This window comes from Rhinopithecus bieti, unplaced genomic scaffold (assembly GCF_001698545.2).
Source record: "Rhinopithecus bieti isolate Rb0 unplaced genomic scaffold, ASM169854v2 scaffold_32083, whole genome shotgun sequence".
In the NCBI taxonomy this organism is placed as follows: Eukaryota; Metazoa; Chordata; class Mammalia; order Primates; family Cercopithecidae; genus Rhinopithecus; species Rhinopithecus bieti.
The window spans coordinates 702614-720915 of record NW_016814096.1 but is presented as its reverse complement, the minus strand read 5'-3'; the positions used below and the strand labels follow the sequence as shown (position 1 = coordinate 720915).

The following is an 18302-nucleotide window of genomic DNA, read 5'->3' as shown; positions in this document are numbered from 1 at the left end:
CTTTTTTTTTTTTTTTTTTAAAGACAGAGTTTGGCTTTTTTTGCCCAGGCTGGAGTGCAATAGCATGATCTCGGCTTACTGCCACCTCCGCCTCCTGTATTTTTAGTAGAAACAGGGTTTCACCATGTTGGCCAGGCTGGTCTTGAACTCCTGACCTCGGGTGATCCACCCACCTCAGCTTCTCAAAGTGCTGGGATTACAGGCATGAGCCACCACACCTGACCAATGCTGATCATTTTTCTGTATACCTGCTGGTCATTTGTATGTCTTCAGAGAAATGTTTACTTAGGTCCTTTGTCCTTTTAAGAATTGAGTTGTTTTCTTACTAGTGATTTGTTTCCCTTCTCTCAAGATTACTGTCCTGTGCTGCACATTGTTCAATGTTTGAAAACAATTTTCACTTCTTTTGTCCTCACTTTTAAATGAAGCAGAAAGATATATCTGGCCCTGTTAGTCCATGATGGTTCAAAGTAGAGGTTTCCATTAGCGTTTTGGCCTTTATCCTAACAACAATAGGCAGCACTGATGGATTTCCAACGGGACTCACATGATCAGAGTTGTTTGAAAGTCAGACTGCTTTGTGGAGAATGGACTGAAGGAAAGCAGTTGGGAAGGGGTTCAGAGATTACTATAGTTCAGAGATTACTATAGTAGTCCTGGTATGAGATGATGGTGGTTTGGACCAAAAAGAAGACAGAGGAGAGAGATAGAAAAAGGTAAGATTTATTTAGGAATTGACAGAATACAATTCCCTTTGTGAAGTTCAAAGAATATTGCTCAGTGGCAAAGGTCTCTACTACTGGTCTTTATTGTCTGTGCTAAAAGTTATCTGTGAACATCTGAAAATCCTACAGCAGAAGAGAAAAGTGTAAATAAATGATGTTCTTGCTTCTGGATAGACTACAGAGAATTTTTTTTTTTTTTTTTTTTTTTTTTTTTTTTTTGAGATGGAGTCTAGCTCTGTCGCCCAGGCTGGAGTGCAGTGGCGCGATCTCAGCTCACTAAAAGCTCCGCCTCCTGGTTTACGCCATTCTCCGTGCCTCAGACCTTCCCGAGTACTGGGACTACAGGCGCCCGCCATCTCGCCCGGCTAGTTTTTTGTATTTTTAGTAGAGACGGGGTTTCACCGTTAGACCAGGATGGTCTCGATCTCCTGACCTCGTGATCCCCCGTCTCGGCCTCCCAAAGTGCTGGGATTACAGCTTGAGGCCACCGCGCCCAGGCCGGACTAGAGAGAATTTTAACCAATCAGTGATGGGAACTGTCTGCAAGGCTTTCACCTTTTCTGGTGCTGTGAGCTGACACCTCAGTCAGTGGTTGTTATGGACTGCATGTTTGTGTACTCCTGCTATTCTTATATTGAAGCCCTAACCCCCAATGTGATAGTATTTATTTATTTATTTATTTATTTATTTATTTATTTATTTATTTATTTAGAGACCGAGTCTTGTTGTGTCGCCCAGGCTGGTGTGCGGTGGTGCCATCTCGGCTGACTACAACCTCTGCCTCTTGGGTTCAAGCGATTCTCTTGCCTCAGCCTCTCAAGTAGCTGGGACTACAGGTGCCTGCCACCATGCCCAGCTAATTTTTGTATTTTTAGTAGAGATGGGGTTTCACTATGTTGGTCAGGTTGGTCTCCAACTTTTGACCTCAAGTGATCCTCCTGCCTCAGCCTCCCAAAGTGCTGGGATTACAGGTGTGAGCAACCCTGTGCAGCCCCAATGTGATAGTATTTAGAGATACTTTTGAGAGGTAATTAGAGTTCGTTGAGGTCATGAGGATGGGGATCTAATTATGGGAATAATCTTATAAGAAGGTACACCAGAGGGCTTGCCATCTCTCTGCCATGTGAGGGCTGTTTGCCAGCAACTGACTCTGCCAGCCTTGATTTGGGATTTTTAGGCTCCAGAATCATGAGAAAATAAATTTCTGTTGTTTAAGCCACCCAGTCTATGGCATTTTGTTAGGGCAGCCTGAGGAGACAAAAACAGTGAGGCTCTCAGCTATAGCAGTCACAGCGATGGCTTTTTTTTCTTTTTTTTTTTTTGAGACAGGGTCTTGCTCATTCAGGCTGGAGTGCAATGGCATGATCATAGCTCACTGCAGCCCTAATGTCTCGGACTCAAGTGATCCTCTTGCCTTAGCCTCCCAAGTAGCACCATCACACCCAGCTTTTAAAATTTTTAGTAGAGACAAGGTCTTGCTCTGTTACCAGACTGGTCTTGAACTCCTGGGCTCAAGCAATCTGTCCACCTTGGCCTCCCAAAGTGCCGGGATTACAGGTATGAGCCACCATGCTGGTGGACTTGTATTTCTCATTTGGATGGCAGAATATTTGTTCATGAACAGTACGGGCACAGTTAAAGCAAGTTTTTGTTTTGTAGTGCCTTTAAAAGGTGCTTTAATGTGTAATCTTTTTGATAGTGGATTGTTTGCAAACTCCTGTGATGATGTTAATGCATTCACGTTAGTGTCAACTATGAAAAACCCTAACTTCCTGACTTCTACTTAAGTCAAATATTATCTTATAATAAACTCAATGGAGGACTGACATTATAAAGATCTTCTACTGAGTGACCCGTAAACGGTTCTTAAGTCATTGATAAAGTCTAAGTAAACAAGGTTAATTTTAAAACTTCATTCGAAAGCCAGGTTCTTTCTGTTAGCCTGTTGCTGGTGTTTTGAATTCTGTTGCTTCACTGCTCCAAGATACCTGCTCTCTGATGATAGCCCATTCACTTCCATGGATTAAATAGAAATTCAAAATACGAATTAGGAGAATGGACTCTGGTATGTTGTGAAGTAAGCAGAGTGAGGAGAATTAAAGAGTGATATGAAAATAATTGGTACTGTAAGAGAGGTGCTTTCTCTTAAAGACAGAAAGGGAGGCTGGCCATGGTGGCTGATACCTGTAATCCCAGCACTTTGGGAGGCCAAGGCGGGCAGATCACGAGGTCAAGAGATCGAGACCATCCTGGCCAACGTGGTGAAACCCTGTCTCTACTAAAAATACAAAAATTAGCCAGGGGTGGTGGCAGGCGCCTGTAATCCTAGCTACTCTGGAGGCTGACATAGGAGAATCGCTTGAACCCAGGAGGCGGAGATTGTAGTGAGCCGAGATTGTGCCACTGCACTCCAGCCTGGCGACAGAGCGAGACTCCCTCTGGAAAAAAAAAAAAAAAGAAGAAAGGGAAAGCAGGAAATGTACCACTGACAACAGAGTATTTTGACCTATTTTAAGAGGCCAGTTTGAACACTTTAAACTGATTCTAAGTAAACTCTCATTTATATATTCACCCATCTGTTACGCATACCTATTAAGTACCTATGGAGTGAAATACTTTGTGCTGTTGGAGATATAAAAATGAAGACTATGTGCATACAGACCCTAAGCATTTCAAAATTGACTGGCGACACTATGTTTCTAATTAATTTTACAGTAGTGTCACAAGATGAACTAGATGGCTAAGGTGTGTGTGTATGTATAAAATAGCTTTTAATGGTTTTGAAATAAATCTTGTAAGATAGTGAAAAATGTAGTAAGACCTTTCCATTCATACTATTCTGCTGCTCTGATCTTCTGGTGCTGCTAACTGAGCCTCTTTGCATTTCTCTCAACATTCTGGTCTATCTAGAATCAAAGAATATTAATAGCTTTAAAAGACTGTTTCTTACTTCACTTTCAGGATGAGAAAACGGATTCAGATTAGGTTTCGCATGGCATGCCTGAGGATCAATCCAGTTTAGTGGCAAAACTGGAGCAGAAACCATTCTCCTGAAAACAAACTAAGCATTATGCCTTCTTCGTCAGCCAGCTCTGTTAAGTCTTCCTAACCGCTGAGGTTCAGCTAATCATTATTTTTTCCACGAAGTCTTCCCTTACCCTCCTCAAGTAGATGAACTCCCCCTACCAGAGTGTTTAGTTCATGAGTGCATCTCACAGAAACTTTATTTCTTTAAGACAGTGTTGCCCAGCTTGAGTGCAGTGGTGAATCATAGCTCACTGCAACCTTGAACGTGGGCTCAAGAAATCCTCCTGCCCCAGCTTCCTGAGTGTGACACCACCTCAGGCTAAAAAAAAATTTTTTGACAGTACTTTCTTCCCCAGTTATTCTATTGGAGAATCTCAAGCCCCAGATAGAGGAATGTATGTCCCGGTCCCTGAGCTCTTTCTGCATATGAGGGTAAAATGTAAAAAATGATAGCTACTGCATTTCAGTCTTTCATAAAACATCAGCAATTTTTGTTGGTGTAGTCATTTTCTTCTGAAGTTGCAATTCTCCTAAAGTTGTGTCTTTATTACAAAATCCAATGAACACTTTCCTGTTTTTAACCTTTTTAATATTCCGTGTGACTTTTTTCATATGTCCAATTATTTGCCAAATGTTTAATGAGAATATACTATGTTCCAGACAGTGCATGAGATGATGGGGATGCAGTGGTGAGCAAAACTCGTAAATCCTATTATCAGAGGATAGGAGCCAGCAGCAAAGAAAGTCCAGCAAACACACAACCACAACAAAGCATCAAACATGCTCTTGCTGGAGGAACCAAGGGCACTTAATCTGGTCCATTGGATTAAACCCTAATCTGGGCCGGGAACAGTGGTTCACAAGTATAATCCCAGCACTTTGGGAGGCCAAGGCAGGAAGATCTCTTAAAGCCAGGAGTTGGAGACCAGCCTGGGCAACAAAGAGAGACTCCGTCTCTAAAAAAAAATTTTAAATTAGCTGGGTGCAGTGGTGTGTGCTTGTAATCCCAGCTACTCAGGAAGCTAAGGCAGGATTGCTTGAGCCCAGGAGTTCAAAGCTGCAGTGAGCTGTGATGGTGCCACTACCCTCCAGCCTGGGTGACAGAGCTGAGACCCTATCTCAAAACAAGGGAACAAACAAACAAAAAAACCTAATCTGGTTCAGTAGAAGTGAAGTTAAAGTAAAATCTGAAGACTGAGATGTGAAGAAGACTAATTCAACAGGAGGAATAGGAAGGACTGGAGGCAAGGAAAAAACCGTATACTTTAGGGAATTTAGATGCCCTCAGGCCTGGGCCACCATGGAGGGGAAGGCAGGTGGGTGAAAGATATTCCTGGATGTGGTTTAGAAAAGCATTTCTACTATGCCCTTTATTTTTTAATCTATGTCTTAAATTATTTTTGTCGTTGCCTTATTCTAAATACTTTAAGGAGTAAAATTAAAGAAAATCTATACTTTAGGTGAAAATAGTAAACTTTACCCACAGGTAAATTATATGCAAGACACATTATTTTTGTAAAGCAATATCTTGACTCCTGATTCACGTCATAAAATAGATAAGGTTTAACAATAGACCAATTGGTAATTGTATCTTCCTTTAATTTGAAACCAGTCAGCTCTAAATTATTCATCCTACCTAAAGAAGAGATATATACATAACCTAAAATGATCAATAACCCAGGTCATTTTTGACTTCACTTCAGAATGCGCTTTTTAATTTACACATTGGTATGCCAAATTTAGGAATTCACTTAAAGCTACACCACAGAAAAGGAACAACCCAGAGTAGCAAATGTTGTAACCCATCCCATATTGAACTGAAAGCATGTAGGGCAGTATCAAGACTTAGTAGGGCCAGGTGCAGTGGCTCATGCCTGTAATCCCAGCGCTTTGGAGGCCCAGATACGTGGATCACTGGAGTCCAGGAGTTTCAGACCAGCCTAGGCAACATGGTGAAACCGCATCTCTACAAAAACTACAAAAATTAGCACCGTGTGGTGGTGCATGCCTGTAGTCCCAGCTACTTGAGCCTGAGGTGGGAGGATCCCTTGAGCCCAGGAGGTGGAAGCTGCAGTGAGCAGTGATCGCACCACTGAACTCCAGCCTGGGCAAGAGAGGGAGACCCCACACCACCTTAAAAAAAAAGGCTCAGTGGAGAGTAGTTTATATCTCTTTCTTTACACTTTTCCATATTGTTTTGAGTTTTAAAAAACAAGCCATGAGTAGCTTTACTATTTTCGAGTAAAAAAAATTTCTATTTGGAAAAATTTCTATTTGGAAAACCAAAGAGTAGAAGTAACCTCTTTCACTTCTTCCTAGAGAAGGTTCAGGTTGAGTTTATAGAGTATGTCTGAGACAAAGTATGGTAAAACAAAACCAGACAGCAGGCCGGGCGCAATGACTCACACCTGTAATCCCAGCACTTTGGGAGGTTGAGGCGGGGGGATCACTTGAAGCCAGAAGTTTGAGACCAGCCTGGGCAGCATGGTGAAACCCTGTCTCTACCAAAAATACAAAAATTAGCCAGGCGTGGTTGCTCGTACCTATAATCCCAGCTACTTGGGAGGCTGAGGCTGCAGTGAGCTGAGATCGTGCCACTGCACTCCAGCCTGGGCAACAGAGCAAGGCTCTGTCACAAAAACAAAACAAAACAAAACAAAACAAAAAAACAGACAGTAACAAAACATTAACCAAGCAGTGTAGTATATGTGCTGTCATTCAGGTTTATATAGATCACTCAAATAATGACTATTTTCTAAAATATTTTGTGGAAAATACTAAAATGAACAGCAATTTCAACAACCAATGGAGAATAAAACAGATGTTATAGAAGTAAAAAAAATTTTTTTCACAGACTTTACTGAGATGATAAATATTTGATACAGATCACCTATTACATTAAATATTCATTTTCTAACTGTATAAAGGCATGAAGATTCACTGCATTTACAATCCAAACTACAAGAGAGCAAGCACATTGACAGTATCTTCACTTGAAATACTTAATATGCTAAAAATATTATATGAAGATTAAGGCAGAATCTAATTCAGAAAATCAACTCACTAGTCCAGTCAGGACACGTTTTTATTTTTTTTAACTTACTCAATAGAGATGACAGAAATAGCTTGATATTATCAATTACTTCTAGTTATGGACTATTTTCAGATAAAACTAGAAAGATATAAGTTAACGGATTTATACGTCAATGGATTGATACCTTTTTTTTTTTTTTTTTTGATGGAATCTTGCTCTGTCACCAGGCAGAAGTGTACTGGCGCGATTTTGGCTCACTGCAACCTCCGACTCCCTGGTTCAAATGATTCTCCTGCCTCAGCCTCCTGCGTAGCTGGGATTACAGGCCAGCGCCACCATGCCCAGCTAATTTTTGTATTTTTAGTAAAGATGGGGTTTCACCATGTTGGCCAGGACAGTCTCGATCTCCTTGGCCTCCCCAAGTGCTGGGATTACAGGTGTGAGCCACTGTGCCTGGCAGATTTGTAACTCTTTATAGGTGGAAAAGGACTAAAAGAGTTACATCTTAAAACAGAAACTCTTAAATATGGTCTGCTATTGTTAGCTAAGGATGCAAAGTTCATCAAATACTAACTTAAAATAATCTGAGAAAATAATGGGTGGGCCCTATACCATTTGTAACTAATAACTGTTTAGTTTGTGTGAGGAATCTGTAACATGATGATGATTTTGGCTATATGATACCTGTTTTCAATTCTTAAAAAAACAAACAACATAAACACCCTCAAACATTTTGATTTTCTTGTTTAAAAAAATTGTTTTCATTTTAATGATCTGAGTTAGTAACAAACAAATGTACAAAATTGTCTTTCACATTTCCATACATTCTGTTATGGACCAAATGAAAATGCTGGACTACAAATGCAGGTTTCTTTATATCATTAACTTCAATTATTGTCACTTATAAATAAAGGTGATTTGCTAACACATGCATTTGTGAACACAGATGCCAAAAATTATACATGTAAGTTAATGCACAACCAAGAGTATACACTGTTCATTTGTGCAGTTATGCGTCAAATGCAACTGACACAGAAGCAGTTATCCGGGGATATTTTACTCTATATGAAAAGCATCTTGGAGAAATAGATTGAAATACAGTTTAAAACAAAAATTGTATTCTACAAATACAATAAAATTTGCAACTTGCACATCTGAAGCAACATTTGAGAGAGCTGCTTCAATAACCCTGCTGTTATATTGGTTTTACAGGTATATCTCCAAAGTCATGGGTTGGGATATAGCTGCTTTAAAGAAAATAAATATGTATATTAAAAGGAAAATTACACTTTAAAAATGTGAAGAAAGCTTTGAAAATAATCTTAATGCATGAGTCCATCTACATATTTTCAAGTTTTAGAAACAAAGAAATTTAGAATTTTCAAAGTAATCTGAAAACTTTCTAAACCATTTTAAAATAAGATTTTTTCCCCATCTTTCCAATGTTTCCTATTTGATAGTGTAATACAGAAATGGGCAGTTTCTAGTGTCAACTTACTGTGCTAATTCATAAATCATTACACATTTATGACTGAGAGGTCAAGTAAGTGGAAACTGGGTTATAATGAAAATGACAAGGCGGCCCTTCAGCAGGCACTCATCTGAACTAGTAATAAACACCAGCACAAACTGATTTTTTATATTAAATTTTTTTTAGATCTCTAAAGGTAGGAAAATCCAGTCTTTCTTAAAAATACTTTCCTGGGTTGTGGCAACATGTGCTTTACCTCTTTAACTCTACCTAAAACCTAAAGTTATTTCTATATTATAAATTTCAAACTCCCTGGCAAGGAATGTAAATGCTAACCAGCTAGGTATTTATAGTCATGCGCCGTGTAACAACTTTTCAAAGACAGACCGCATATCTGACAGTGGTCCCGTAAGATTGTAATACCATACTCTTACTGTATCTTTTCTATGTCTAGATACACAAATACCATTGTGTTACAACTGCCTACAGTATTCAGTACAGCAACATGCTGTACAGGTTTACCATATAGCCTGGGTATGTTGTGGGCTATGCTACCTAGGTTTGTGTAAGTACACTATGTTGTTCGCACAACGGAATTGCCTAACAATGCATTTCTCAGAATGTATCCCTGCTGTTAAGCAACACATGACTGTATTTAACTTCATAAAAAGCAGTAACTCATGGATGGTTGTCATAATAACATTTCCACTTTTCTCTAAGGCCTGAGGTTGATGTCTTTGCCTATGCTCTATGGATCAAATGAGAGAAGATGATGCATCTAAACAATAGGGTCTCTTTGAGGCAGTATCATAGACTTGGCCTCCCGTATTATGAAAACCTTTGTTGTACTAAAATGAATACAACTGCAAGCAGTTTGAGGGCAACTGCAGTGCCAAAGGAAATGAGTTATTTTCTATGGGAAACATAAAATTCATCTTAAGGAAACATCTTTGTTTGCCACGACGCATATCATGAAGAAAATGTGGCTAGTGAATTCACACATCGACTCCAAGAGCCACCTAAATTAAGGTGGCTTTTAAAAATGTTTAAATTATCAATGATTTAGGAACATAAGCTGGAAGAGTAATATAAAGATGTATATTTATAATGCTACATTAGGAGATGTAGTTCCCTACTCTGCACTTTGGAAATGAAAGACATCAATTCTGTCCAGAGTCAATAATATCAGAAAGAAATATGGCTGCTTCCTACTCTTCTCCACTTGGAAAATTCATTTTATGATGCTCTCACCATTGATACTCTGTGACTCTCATATGAGTTAGGCAAAATGAATCTAATAGGTTACTTTTGTTTTCAAAATAAACCACCCAAACAGGTTTTTTAAAACTTTCAAAAATGGAACATTTAACCCTTGAGAGAAACTTCCATTACTGAGTACCTAGTCTAATGGCAAGTACAGTATTAAGGATTATTGCTTTTAATAAGATAACCATCAGAAATAAATATGTAAGCTTAACTGAAATACTCATTTTTCACCCAATGCTACAATGTTTTCTTCTCAAATCAAATCACGTTACCTTCAATTCTTTGCCAGTTTACTGAGGTTTTAAGTATAAAAAGTTGGCCTGTTAACTCAAAAGCAAGACAATAGCAATATCCACGTGTCTTATTTGGGCATTGAGCAGTAACACTGCTTTCTTGATAGGATTTAAGGCACTAAATGGTGGTAAAATAAACAAAAGGATGATGATTAACGTCTTTAGAATCCTAAAAAAGGAGATAGTTTAGAATGACACTAGTAAATCTTTTTCTCAAACAAATAAGGCATCCTGTTGGCAAACACAAATAAAACACAAGGTCATGTTGAACCTAATACATTCACTGTCTCAGCTAAACTACTTGAAACACTACCTATCAAACCTAAGAAAGCTACAATAGTGTGTATAAAGGTTGGAAAGGCACCAAAAGGAGAGCTCTACAACTTCCAGTTCTAAGAGTTAAGGAAGCTGTGTTTAACACTGCAAATAGTCTAATTATCAGTTTTATTCTTCAAAATGTAAATGTAGTTAGATTTTTACCTCGACAAGTTAATCAAGTGCTAGTTTAGTAAGAAGTTTATTTTATGAATTAGAAAATTACTGCAGTGTCTAACACAGCCCTATTTATAAAGCTAAACTAATTCTAGTACTGAATGCATATTCTGGATAACACTGAAGCAAATTTGTATGAACAAAAATGGTTACTTCAAGATAGAATTCACAATAGAAATTCAACATATAACTAAATAAGATTTACTGAAAATAACAAAAGGTGTTGTAGAGATATATCAAACATAATTATAACCACAACATTTTCCTTGTGAAAAATACAACTATTAGTGAAATAAAATGTACAATTGAAAATTTTCCAAAGGAAAAAACACAGTATAAACGAAAATACTTTTCTTTGTGATAGGGAAAATAGTATGTCATTGTTTTTTTGTCACAATATAATTTGACACAAAAAGCAGTCAGAGAATTGCACCAATTCCACATCCAGTTTCCTGAACATGTTAAGAGTAAAAGGAGTCTGTAAAGCAGAACAGTTTCCAAATTTTATATTTTAAATTGATGATATTCTCATACAGGATGTCACACCACACCAGACCTCTTTACATAATGTACAATATTTCTGGTTTTGTGGCCAGATGTGAGTACAAACGTATGGTTTCTGCCACTTCTCTGTCATTCTGGTGTTTAGCCAGAGTCAGAAAAAAAAAATCGTTACTTTAAGTGTTATTTCTCTAGCAATAAAGAAAAATTATACTTAGTGCATGCTTCATCATTTGTCAAAAAATGTTTCTGAAAATATAACTGAAGTTACCCAATGGTTTACAAAATAGAAAAATCATTCATTAGGGTAAAAATGTGGTAGGACTTAGGTCCATTTCCAGAGGACTAACTTCCTTCCTAAAGGTGCTCCACTGTCCTTCAGCAGAGGTGGCAATGACAGTTCCGTGATGGAAGCGGCTGGCCTGCAGACGACCACTACTTGACATCTGATTATCTCTGACCACCCCATATCTGCCATTTCATTAGTGCTACAGAAAGATGGGATTTTTGTGGAAAAGTTAGGAACATTTCTGCTGTACATGATTTAGAAGTTCTCCAAATTTTTCAAAGAGGTCCTCCACCCATTTTACGTTTTTCATACAAAGTTGAACAATTTCCTCCTGTCCTAAATCTTCATTTTTTTTCTGCACCGAAGAAATCTAAAAAAAGAAAATTGCCAAATTAGCTTATACTTATCACTTCATATTTAAGTTCAACTACAAGTACTGGTATTTAATTTTTTTCTTAATTCTATCCATGGAGAATTATTATTTCAGATAAATTTGGGTGAGATCTAATCCTCTCATCTTTGGCTCCAAGGGGGCAGAAAGGAAGGCTAGAAGACGTACTTCAAACTTCCTCTATTTCTTCCAATTACGTTAAAAGCCAAATGACAAATTTTGGAGTCGATTCTGCATTTTAGAGCATTGTAAAAGTAGTCAACCTATTTTGCATCACCATCTTTGCTTTGTCTTTTGCTATATAAAGGTTAGATTTATGAGCATCTTTCCATACCAGACTACTGTCAAACACATTAGATATAGCCTTGGACCAACTTAACCCTTTTTAATTAACAGAAGTGATACTGCTGGTTAAATAGGTAGTATTGTCTACAACCATTTAACCTGTCTGTGGAAATTAATGCTTATATCCCATCCATGAGGTAATATTTTGTCATGTATAATTTCTGAACAACTTAGAAGCTACAATTAAATTTTAACTTTTAATTTTTCATGCCAAGGCACAAAACCCCATTTCTCTGCAATTAAATGGGATAAGGCCTTTCTAAGTAATAAGTAAAGCAGCGAGATGTCAAAGCAGTGACTGAAGTGAATTAAAGCAGATCATCATACCTTGTGAGAGAACAAAACACAATAAAACATCACTTATTATGGAGATGTAAAGCAAGCATCAACAGCTTTAAAACATTACCAATTATAGCAGCTACAAGAGGTGGTGAGGCTAGGGTAAATCTGAGCACAAAACATAGCAGAGAGACTCAGAACAATAAATCGAGTCGTTATTTATAGAACACATAGGCAAAATATATACACACAGGTGTTTCACAATTCTCTTTAAAACATTCCAAAATACTATAGCTAGAGTCTCCTTAACGTTCTGAAAAACATTTCTTTTTTAAATAAATGAGAAGAAATTACCTCATCCTTACATATCAGATAAACATGATATTTATAATGATGGAGTGAATGATACAAAGAATACAACTGTATTTTCTCTGGATCGACAGCAAACTCCTATAAAAAGAAAAAAGTTTACAGATATATTTCATGGAGTATCTGAGCTAAGAACACTTTGAGGAAAATACTGGATCAAAAGTCTCAATGGCAATGTCGAAAATGACATATATGGGTAGGTATTCAGTTGTGTTAATATGGAGAGACTTATTCAAAATAAGAATTTAAATTATATTTTAAAATCTTATTCTTTATCCTGAATATAAATATGCATTATTGAAAAAACTTAAGCATTATAGGAAAATTTAAATAATAAACATATGAGATGATTTATAAAATAAAAGCTCCCTATAATCTCCTGCTTCAGAGCTAAACAATGCTGATGGCATGTTATATATTTTTAAATGTTTTTCCCCTAGGTATAACATGTATGTTAATAACACTAATTCTGTATTGAGAAGGGAATCACAGTATACATATTGTCCAGCAACTTTTCTTCTTTCTTCCCACTTGTTTTTTGACCTAACTAAAAATTGATTATCTTTTCATTTAGTACATATAGCTGTCCCTGTATGAGGGTGAGGACTTTTAACCAGTTTTCACTGTTGTATCTTTAGTACTTAGAACTGTACTTGGCATGCTATAGGCACTCAAAAAAATTTTTTTGAAAGAATGAACAAATCTATCTCTTGTTTATAAAAAGCACATAGTATGACATTAGGTGGCTCTTCATTTATCTAACTTCACACCGGTGCTACATAATTGGATTGCTCTTACAAACCTACAACGAGCAAAGGTATGTATTTTTATGCATTTCTGAATCTGTTTCTACAGAATACTTTTTTTTTTTTTTTTTTTGAGACAGTGTCTCATTCTGTCACCCAGGCTGGAGTGCAGGGATGTGATCACAGCTCACTGCAGTCTCAATTCCCTGGGCTCAAGCGATCTTCCCACTCAGCTTCTCAAGTAGCTAGGACTACAGGTGCATAGCACCATGCCTGGCTAATTTTTTTTTCTCCCCGCAGGGTAGACATGGGGTCTTGCTTTGTTGCCAAGGCTGGTCTCGAACACCTGGACTCAAGTGATCCTCCTGCCTCAGCCTCCCAAAGTGCTGGGATTATAGGTTGAGCCATTGTGCTTCACCCTGAATACATTTTTGCTGTGAAGCTGATATGTTGCCAAACTGTTTTCTGAAAAGGTTGTAACAATTTATACTATGTTTGAAGATGAGCAAATTCCAATTTTAATGACTTTGCAGATATGAAATAAACATTTCATCTTTTTATGGAATGTGTTGTGCACACTCACTTATCTATGTGCATGCATACCCAATTAAAAATATACCTATATTACAGGTAATGCATATGTTAATGAGTTCAAATTAGCCATCTCACAATGTATACAAATTTCAAAACATAACATTTTGTACATAATATATGCAATTAAAAAAATAAAAAACTACCTACGAATATATCAACACAAACGTGAGATAATTTCTTCCATATTAGTCAATTTAAGAAATCTGTGAGCACATATTATATGCCTGATACTGTGCTATAGAAAAAAAATAAACAACCATGCGTCCCTCTTCCTTAGGCCAGTGCTGTTTATACCTACCTGAAAAACCTTCACACTTAATGACAACATAGTAAAATATTTGCTTGTTTCAATGTTTTAAGTAGGAATTATATTAACAATTGGAAAAGGTACAGTTACATTAATAATCAATTACACTTACTTGTGCAGATTTAGTGGTTGTTTTAGAAGTCCTTAGAGTTTTCTTATTATAAGCTTTGCCATTCATTTTGATTTTAGAAATAGCAGTTCCCCCACTCTTTGCTTTAGAGTCTCGAGTAATTATTGTTAGTTCAGGAAAACTTTCCAAAGCATTCTGGAAAACAATGAAGCAAAATAACTGACACCAGAAGAAAACTAACCTGAACTACTTCTAGCTATCTAAAATTTAGAAGTGTGTGTGCACACAAACACCTATTTGCAGAGAAGTGTGTGTGTACTGATGGGATGTGGTAAATATATACACATATGCATACATATACATACACAGGCTGGGGTTTAAACATGGTCACAAGTTCTTTGCAGCTCTTCCTATTGGATATGTAATCTATTTCGCCATCCCTTGAATATGAGCCAACTCTATGACCTGCTTATTTAAGCAACAGCACACCACACTGGGAACCCTAGTAATGTCTAATTTCTAGTAATGTCTCTAGCTTCAAGGCAGCAGAAAGAGACATATATACGTTTCAGTAAAGCCCTACCACTTAAACCACTGCTCGCCCCGTGAAATGTGGCTGGACCTTGCTATAAAGAAGTCATCTGCCTCTGGTGAAGATGAGGACAGAGGAGACGCAGCACTGTAGTGCTTCCCTGACTTCACTCCTCTCTTGCTTATTTTGACTGCGAGACAAGTACCTGTAAGATAAGATCCTAAAACAGAGCATGATGGGTTTTTTGACAGTGGTCATGTGGTAAAACCAATTCCACTCCATCCTTTAAAAGGTATTGGTGGCCAGCAAAGTGGCTCATGTCTGTAATCCCAGCACTTTGGGAGGCCAAGGTGGGCAAATTACTTGAGGCCAAGAGTTTGAGACCAGCCTGACCAACATGGCAAAACCTTGTCTCTACTAAAAGTATAAAAATTAGCTGGGTGTGGTGGTGCATACCTGTAATCCCAACTACTCAGGAGGTTGAGGTAAGAGAATCGCTTGAACTTGGGAGGCAGAGGTTGCAATGAGCCAATATCACATCACTGCACTCCAGTCTGGGTGACAGAGAGAGACTCTGTCTCTAAATGAATAAATAAATAAATAAATAAGCCACTGGCCTATTTATTGCCCTTACCTACTTGGCAAATCATCCTGCCTGACTGAAAAGCTACAAACAATAACTGAATGATACTTGTAGTGACATTTAACTAGTTCGATTATGACTTTATAAAAATTAAATCAAGCTCCTACCATCATTTATTTTGACACTAAAAATGTTGAAGTCCTCCTATAATATTTATGATTCAGAATGCAGTCCTCATTTGATAAGCACGTTTTATGAACAGTTACAACCTTTAAGGCCACTCTTCTCCAAACTCATCTATTGTTTCCAAGCACCTGGTACTGGGGCCCTGAAAATGGTACCTTTTTAAAAACAGGCAACCTAAGTTTTTCTTAGTATAAGTGTATTAAGGAATTCAATTTCATTTGATAGAAACAATAACACTTTTGGCATTTTCTACCAGAGTGAGCTACCATCACGTTCTAGCTTCATTCCTTTCTCAGATTATTTGTGATCTTATCATGTACTCTGGTGTTTTCCATTTAAAACATGCACCTTGATAATTTTTGGATCCAGAATTACTATTTGCAACAAATAGAATTTAAAGTCTAAACATTGTAAATTTGGAAACAACACACACTAAGTCAGTGGAGATGAAAGAAGAAAATTTAAATCTTTCCAATGACCACAAGATGCCTAAGATGATCCGAAGTACACAGATTTCAGAAAAAGGCAGAACATCATTAACCTGAAAAGGCTTCAGGACTCCTAACATCACCAAGATCAACACAGGAAAGCACACTAATTATTTCTAAAGAACAGAAAAATCTTTCTTCATCTACTATTTATAATATTTTACTTCAAATCATTATAACTCTTAATATTATGTAATTTGGCTTTGAAATGCAAATTGCTAAGGCTGGGCATGGATTACACCTGTAATCCCAGCACTTTAGGAGGTGGAGGCGGGCAGATCACTTGAAGGCAGGAGTTCAAGACCAGCCTGGCCAACACGGTGAAACCCCATCTCTACTAAGAATACAAAAATTAGCCAGGTGTGGTGGTGGGCGCCTATAATCCCAGCCACTCCGGAGACTGAGGCAGGAGAGGAGGAGGTTACAGTGGGCGGAGATAGCACCACTGCACTCCAGCCTGGGAGACAGAGTGAGACTCTGTCTCAAAAAAAAAACAAACAAAAAACAAAAAAAGAAAAAGAAATGCAAATTGCTTTATATGACAATTATCGAAATTAATAACTAATAACAGAATTAGAAATCTTGTTAAAGAACTGGTTTGACGTTTCTACAGTGATTAGCCAAACCTGGTAATTTTTAAAATTTAGTAAGTCTTTAGAAAACACCTATCTAAAAATGTTCCCTTGTCTCCACAAAATATAGTATTTCACAAAAGAATATTTCATTTATTTGAAGGCAGCAGTTAAGTAGAAAACACTGGGCTAGAGCCGAGTGCCATGGCTCACGCCAATAATCCCAGCACTTTGGGAGGCTGAAGCAGGCGGATAACTTGAAGTCAGGAGTTCAAGACCAGCCTGACCAACATCGTGAAATCCCGTCTCTACTGAAAACACAAAAATTAGCTGGATGTGGTGGGGCATGCTTGTGGTCCCAGCTACTTGGGAGGCTGAGGCAGGAGAATCTCTAGAACTCAGGAGGTGGTGATGGTAGTGAGCTGAGATCACGCCACTGGACTCCAGCCTCGGCGAAAGAACAAGACTCCATCTCAAAACAAAACAAAACAAACCAACACAAACTGGACTATGAGTCAGGAGACCAAATTCTTAGTACTGGATTTCTTACTAGCTTCTAACATTTTTTTCCTGCTGCAAGTACACAGCAGTGAAGAATACATGACTACTATGATAGTTTAGTGTCATTTAGTTTTGAACACAATCTAATAGCCTCAGTTTTCACCTAATTGAAATGAAGTCAATGTTCACTTTTACATGGCGTTCACATAAATAGGGATGTGAACAAGTTATTCAAATGTATATTGTTACCATCAATTAAAAAATGTTCCCCAAAGTAGATATAACCAAATGATTCTCAATGTGATATTATACTTTGAATAAGAAAAGCTAGGGAGTAATCACTCTGTGATTCTCTCCCATGTGCATGTTAATAAATTTGCGTGCCTTTTCTCCAATTGAAATAAAAAGCTCGGCCGGGTGCAGTGGCTTACGCCTGTAATCCCAACACTTTGGGAGGCCAAGGTGGGCGGATCATCTGAGGTCAGGAGTTCAAGACCAGACTGGCTAGCATGGTGAAATCCTGTCTCTACTAAAAATATCAAAATTAGTCGGGTGTAGTGGTGGGCACCTGTAATCCCAGCTACTCAGGAGGCTGAGGCACAAGAACCGCTTGAACTCGGGAGGCAGAGGTTGCAGCAAGCTAAGGTTGTGCCACTGCAATGCAGCCTGGGTACCAGAGCAAGACTCCGTCTCAAAAAAAAAAAAAAAAAAAAGCTAGAAATTTTTAAATTACTAAGTAGCTTCTATGATAAATTATCTGAGTTTAGATTAGCTCTTTTCTATATTTCTGATAACACCAAAACCAACTTATATTGCCAAGATATATTAACAGATAGAATTATATACATTTCCTACCCTTATAAAAATCAATGTTTCCTCTGATATTGAATAAATGAGGCAAGTAAGGGGAATTTTGATAACTGTGCTAAGGAAAAGCTAATTTTAATTACAGACAAAAAGTAAAAATTTTGAAATGTTAAAAGAAAAAATTAGAATACAGTAGTTTAAAGGAAATATTTTTGGAGACATTTGGAAACTATTTTATAGAAGATACAACAGATAACTATAAATGCCTAAAAAATAAATTTAAGTGGAGAAAAGCAAATGATTAACACTAAAAAAGACAAACTAAATAGACTTACAATGAATAAAACCAAATTTTGTTAGGTGAAAATTTGTAAGTGAATGATTTTCATAAATTTCCTTCCTATTATACTGAAGAGTATGATTGCCATTGAGTT

General features: G+C 37.5%; 1 protein-coding gene and 1 long non-coding RNA gene across 2 annotated transcripts in view; one reads left to right on the top strand and one right to left on the bottom strand.

The window, feature by feature from the left end:
- The window catches only part of LOC108513833 (uncharacterized), a 50007-nt gene extending 45986 nt beyond the window's left edge, over positions 1-4021 (top strand). The window contains exon 3 of the long non-coding RNA XR_001881033.1: positions 3687-4021. This is a non-coding gene — a long non-coding RNA (uncharacterized LOC108513833). The remainder of the gene's footprint in view (positions 1-3686) is intronic.
- Positions 4022-7523: 3502 nt separating this feature from the next.
- Positions 7524-18302, bottom strand: part of QSER1 (glutamine and serine rich 1) — an 85497-nt gene continuing 74718 nt past the window's right edge. The window contains exons 11-13 of the mRNA XM_017849725.1: positions 14242-14394; positions 12468-12563; positions 7524-11468 (exon numbers count right to left, since the gene is read on the bottom strand). Of these exons, the coding sequence (XP_017705214.1) occupies positions 11328-11468; positions 12468-12563; positions 14242-14394 (390 nt within the window). The 3' untranslated portion in view covers positions 7524-11327. The remainder of the gene's footprint in view (positions 11469-12467; positions 12564-14241; positions 14395-18302) is intronic.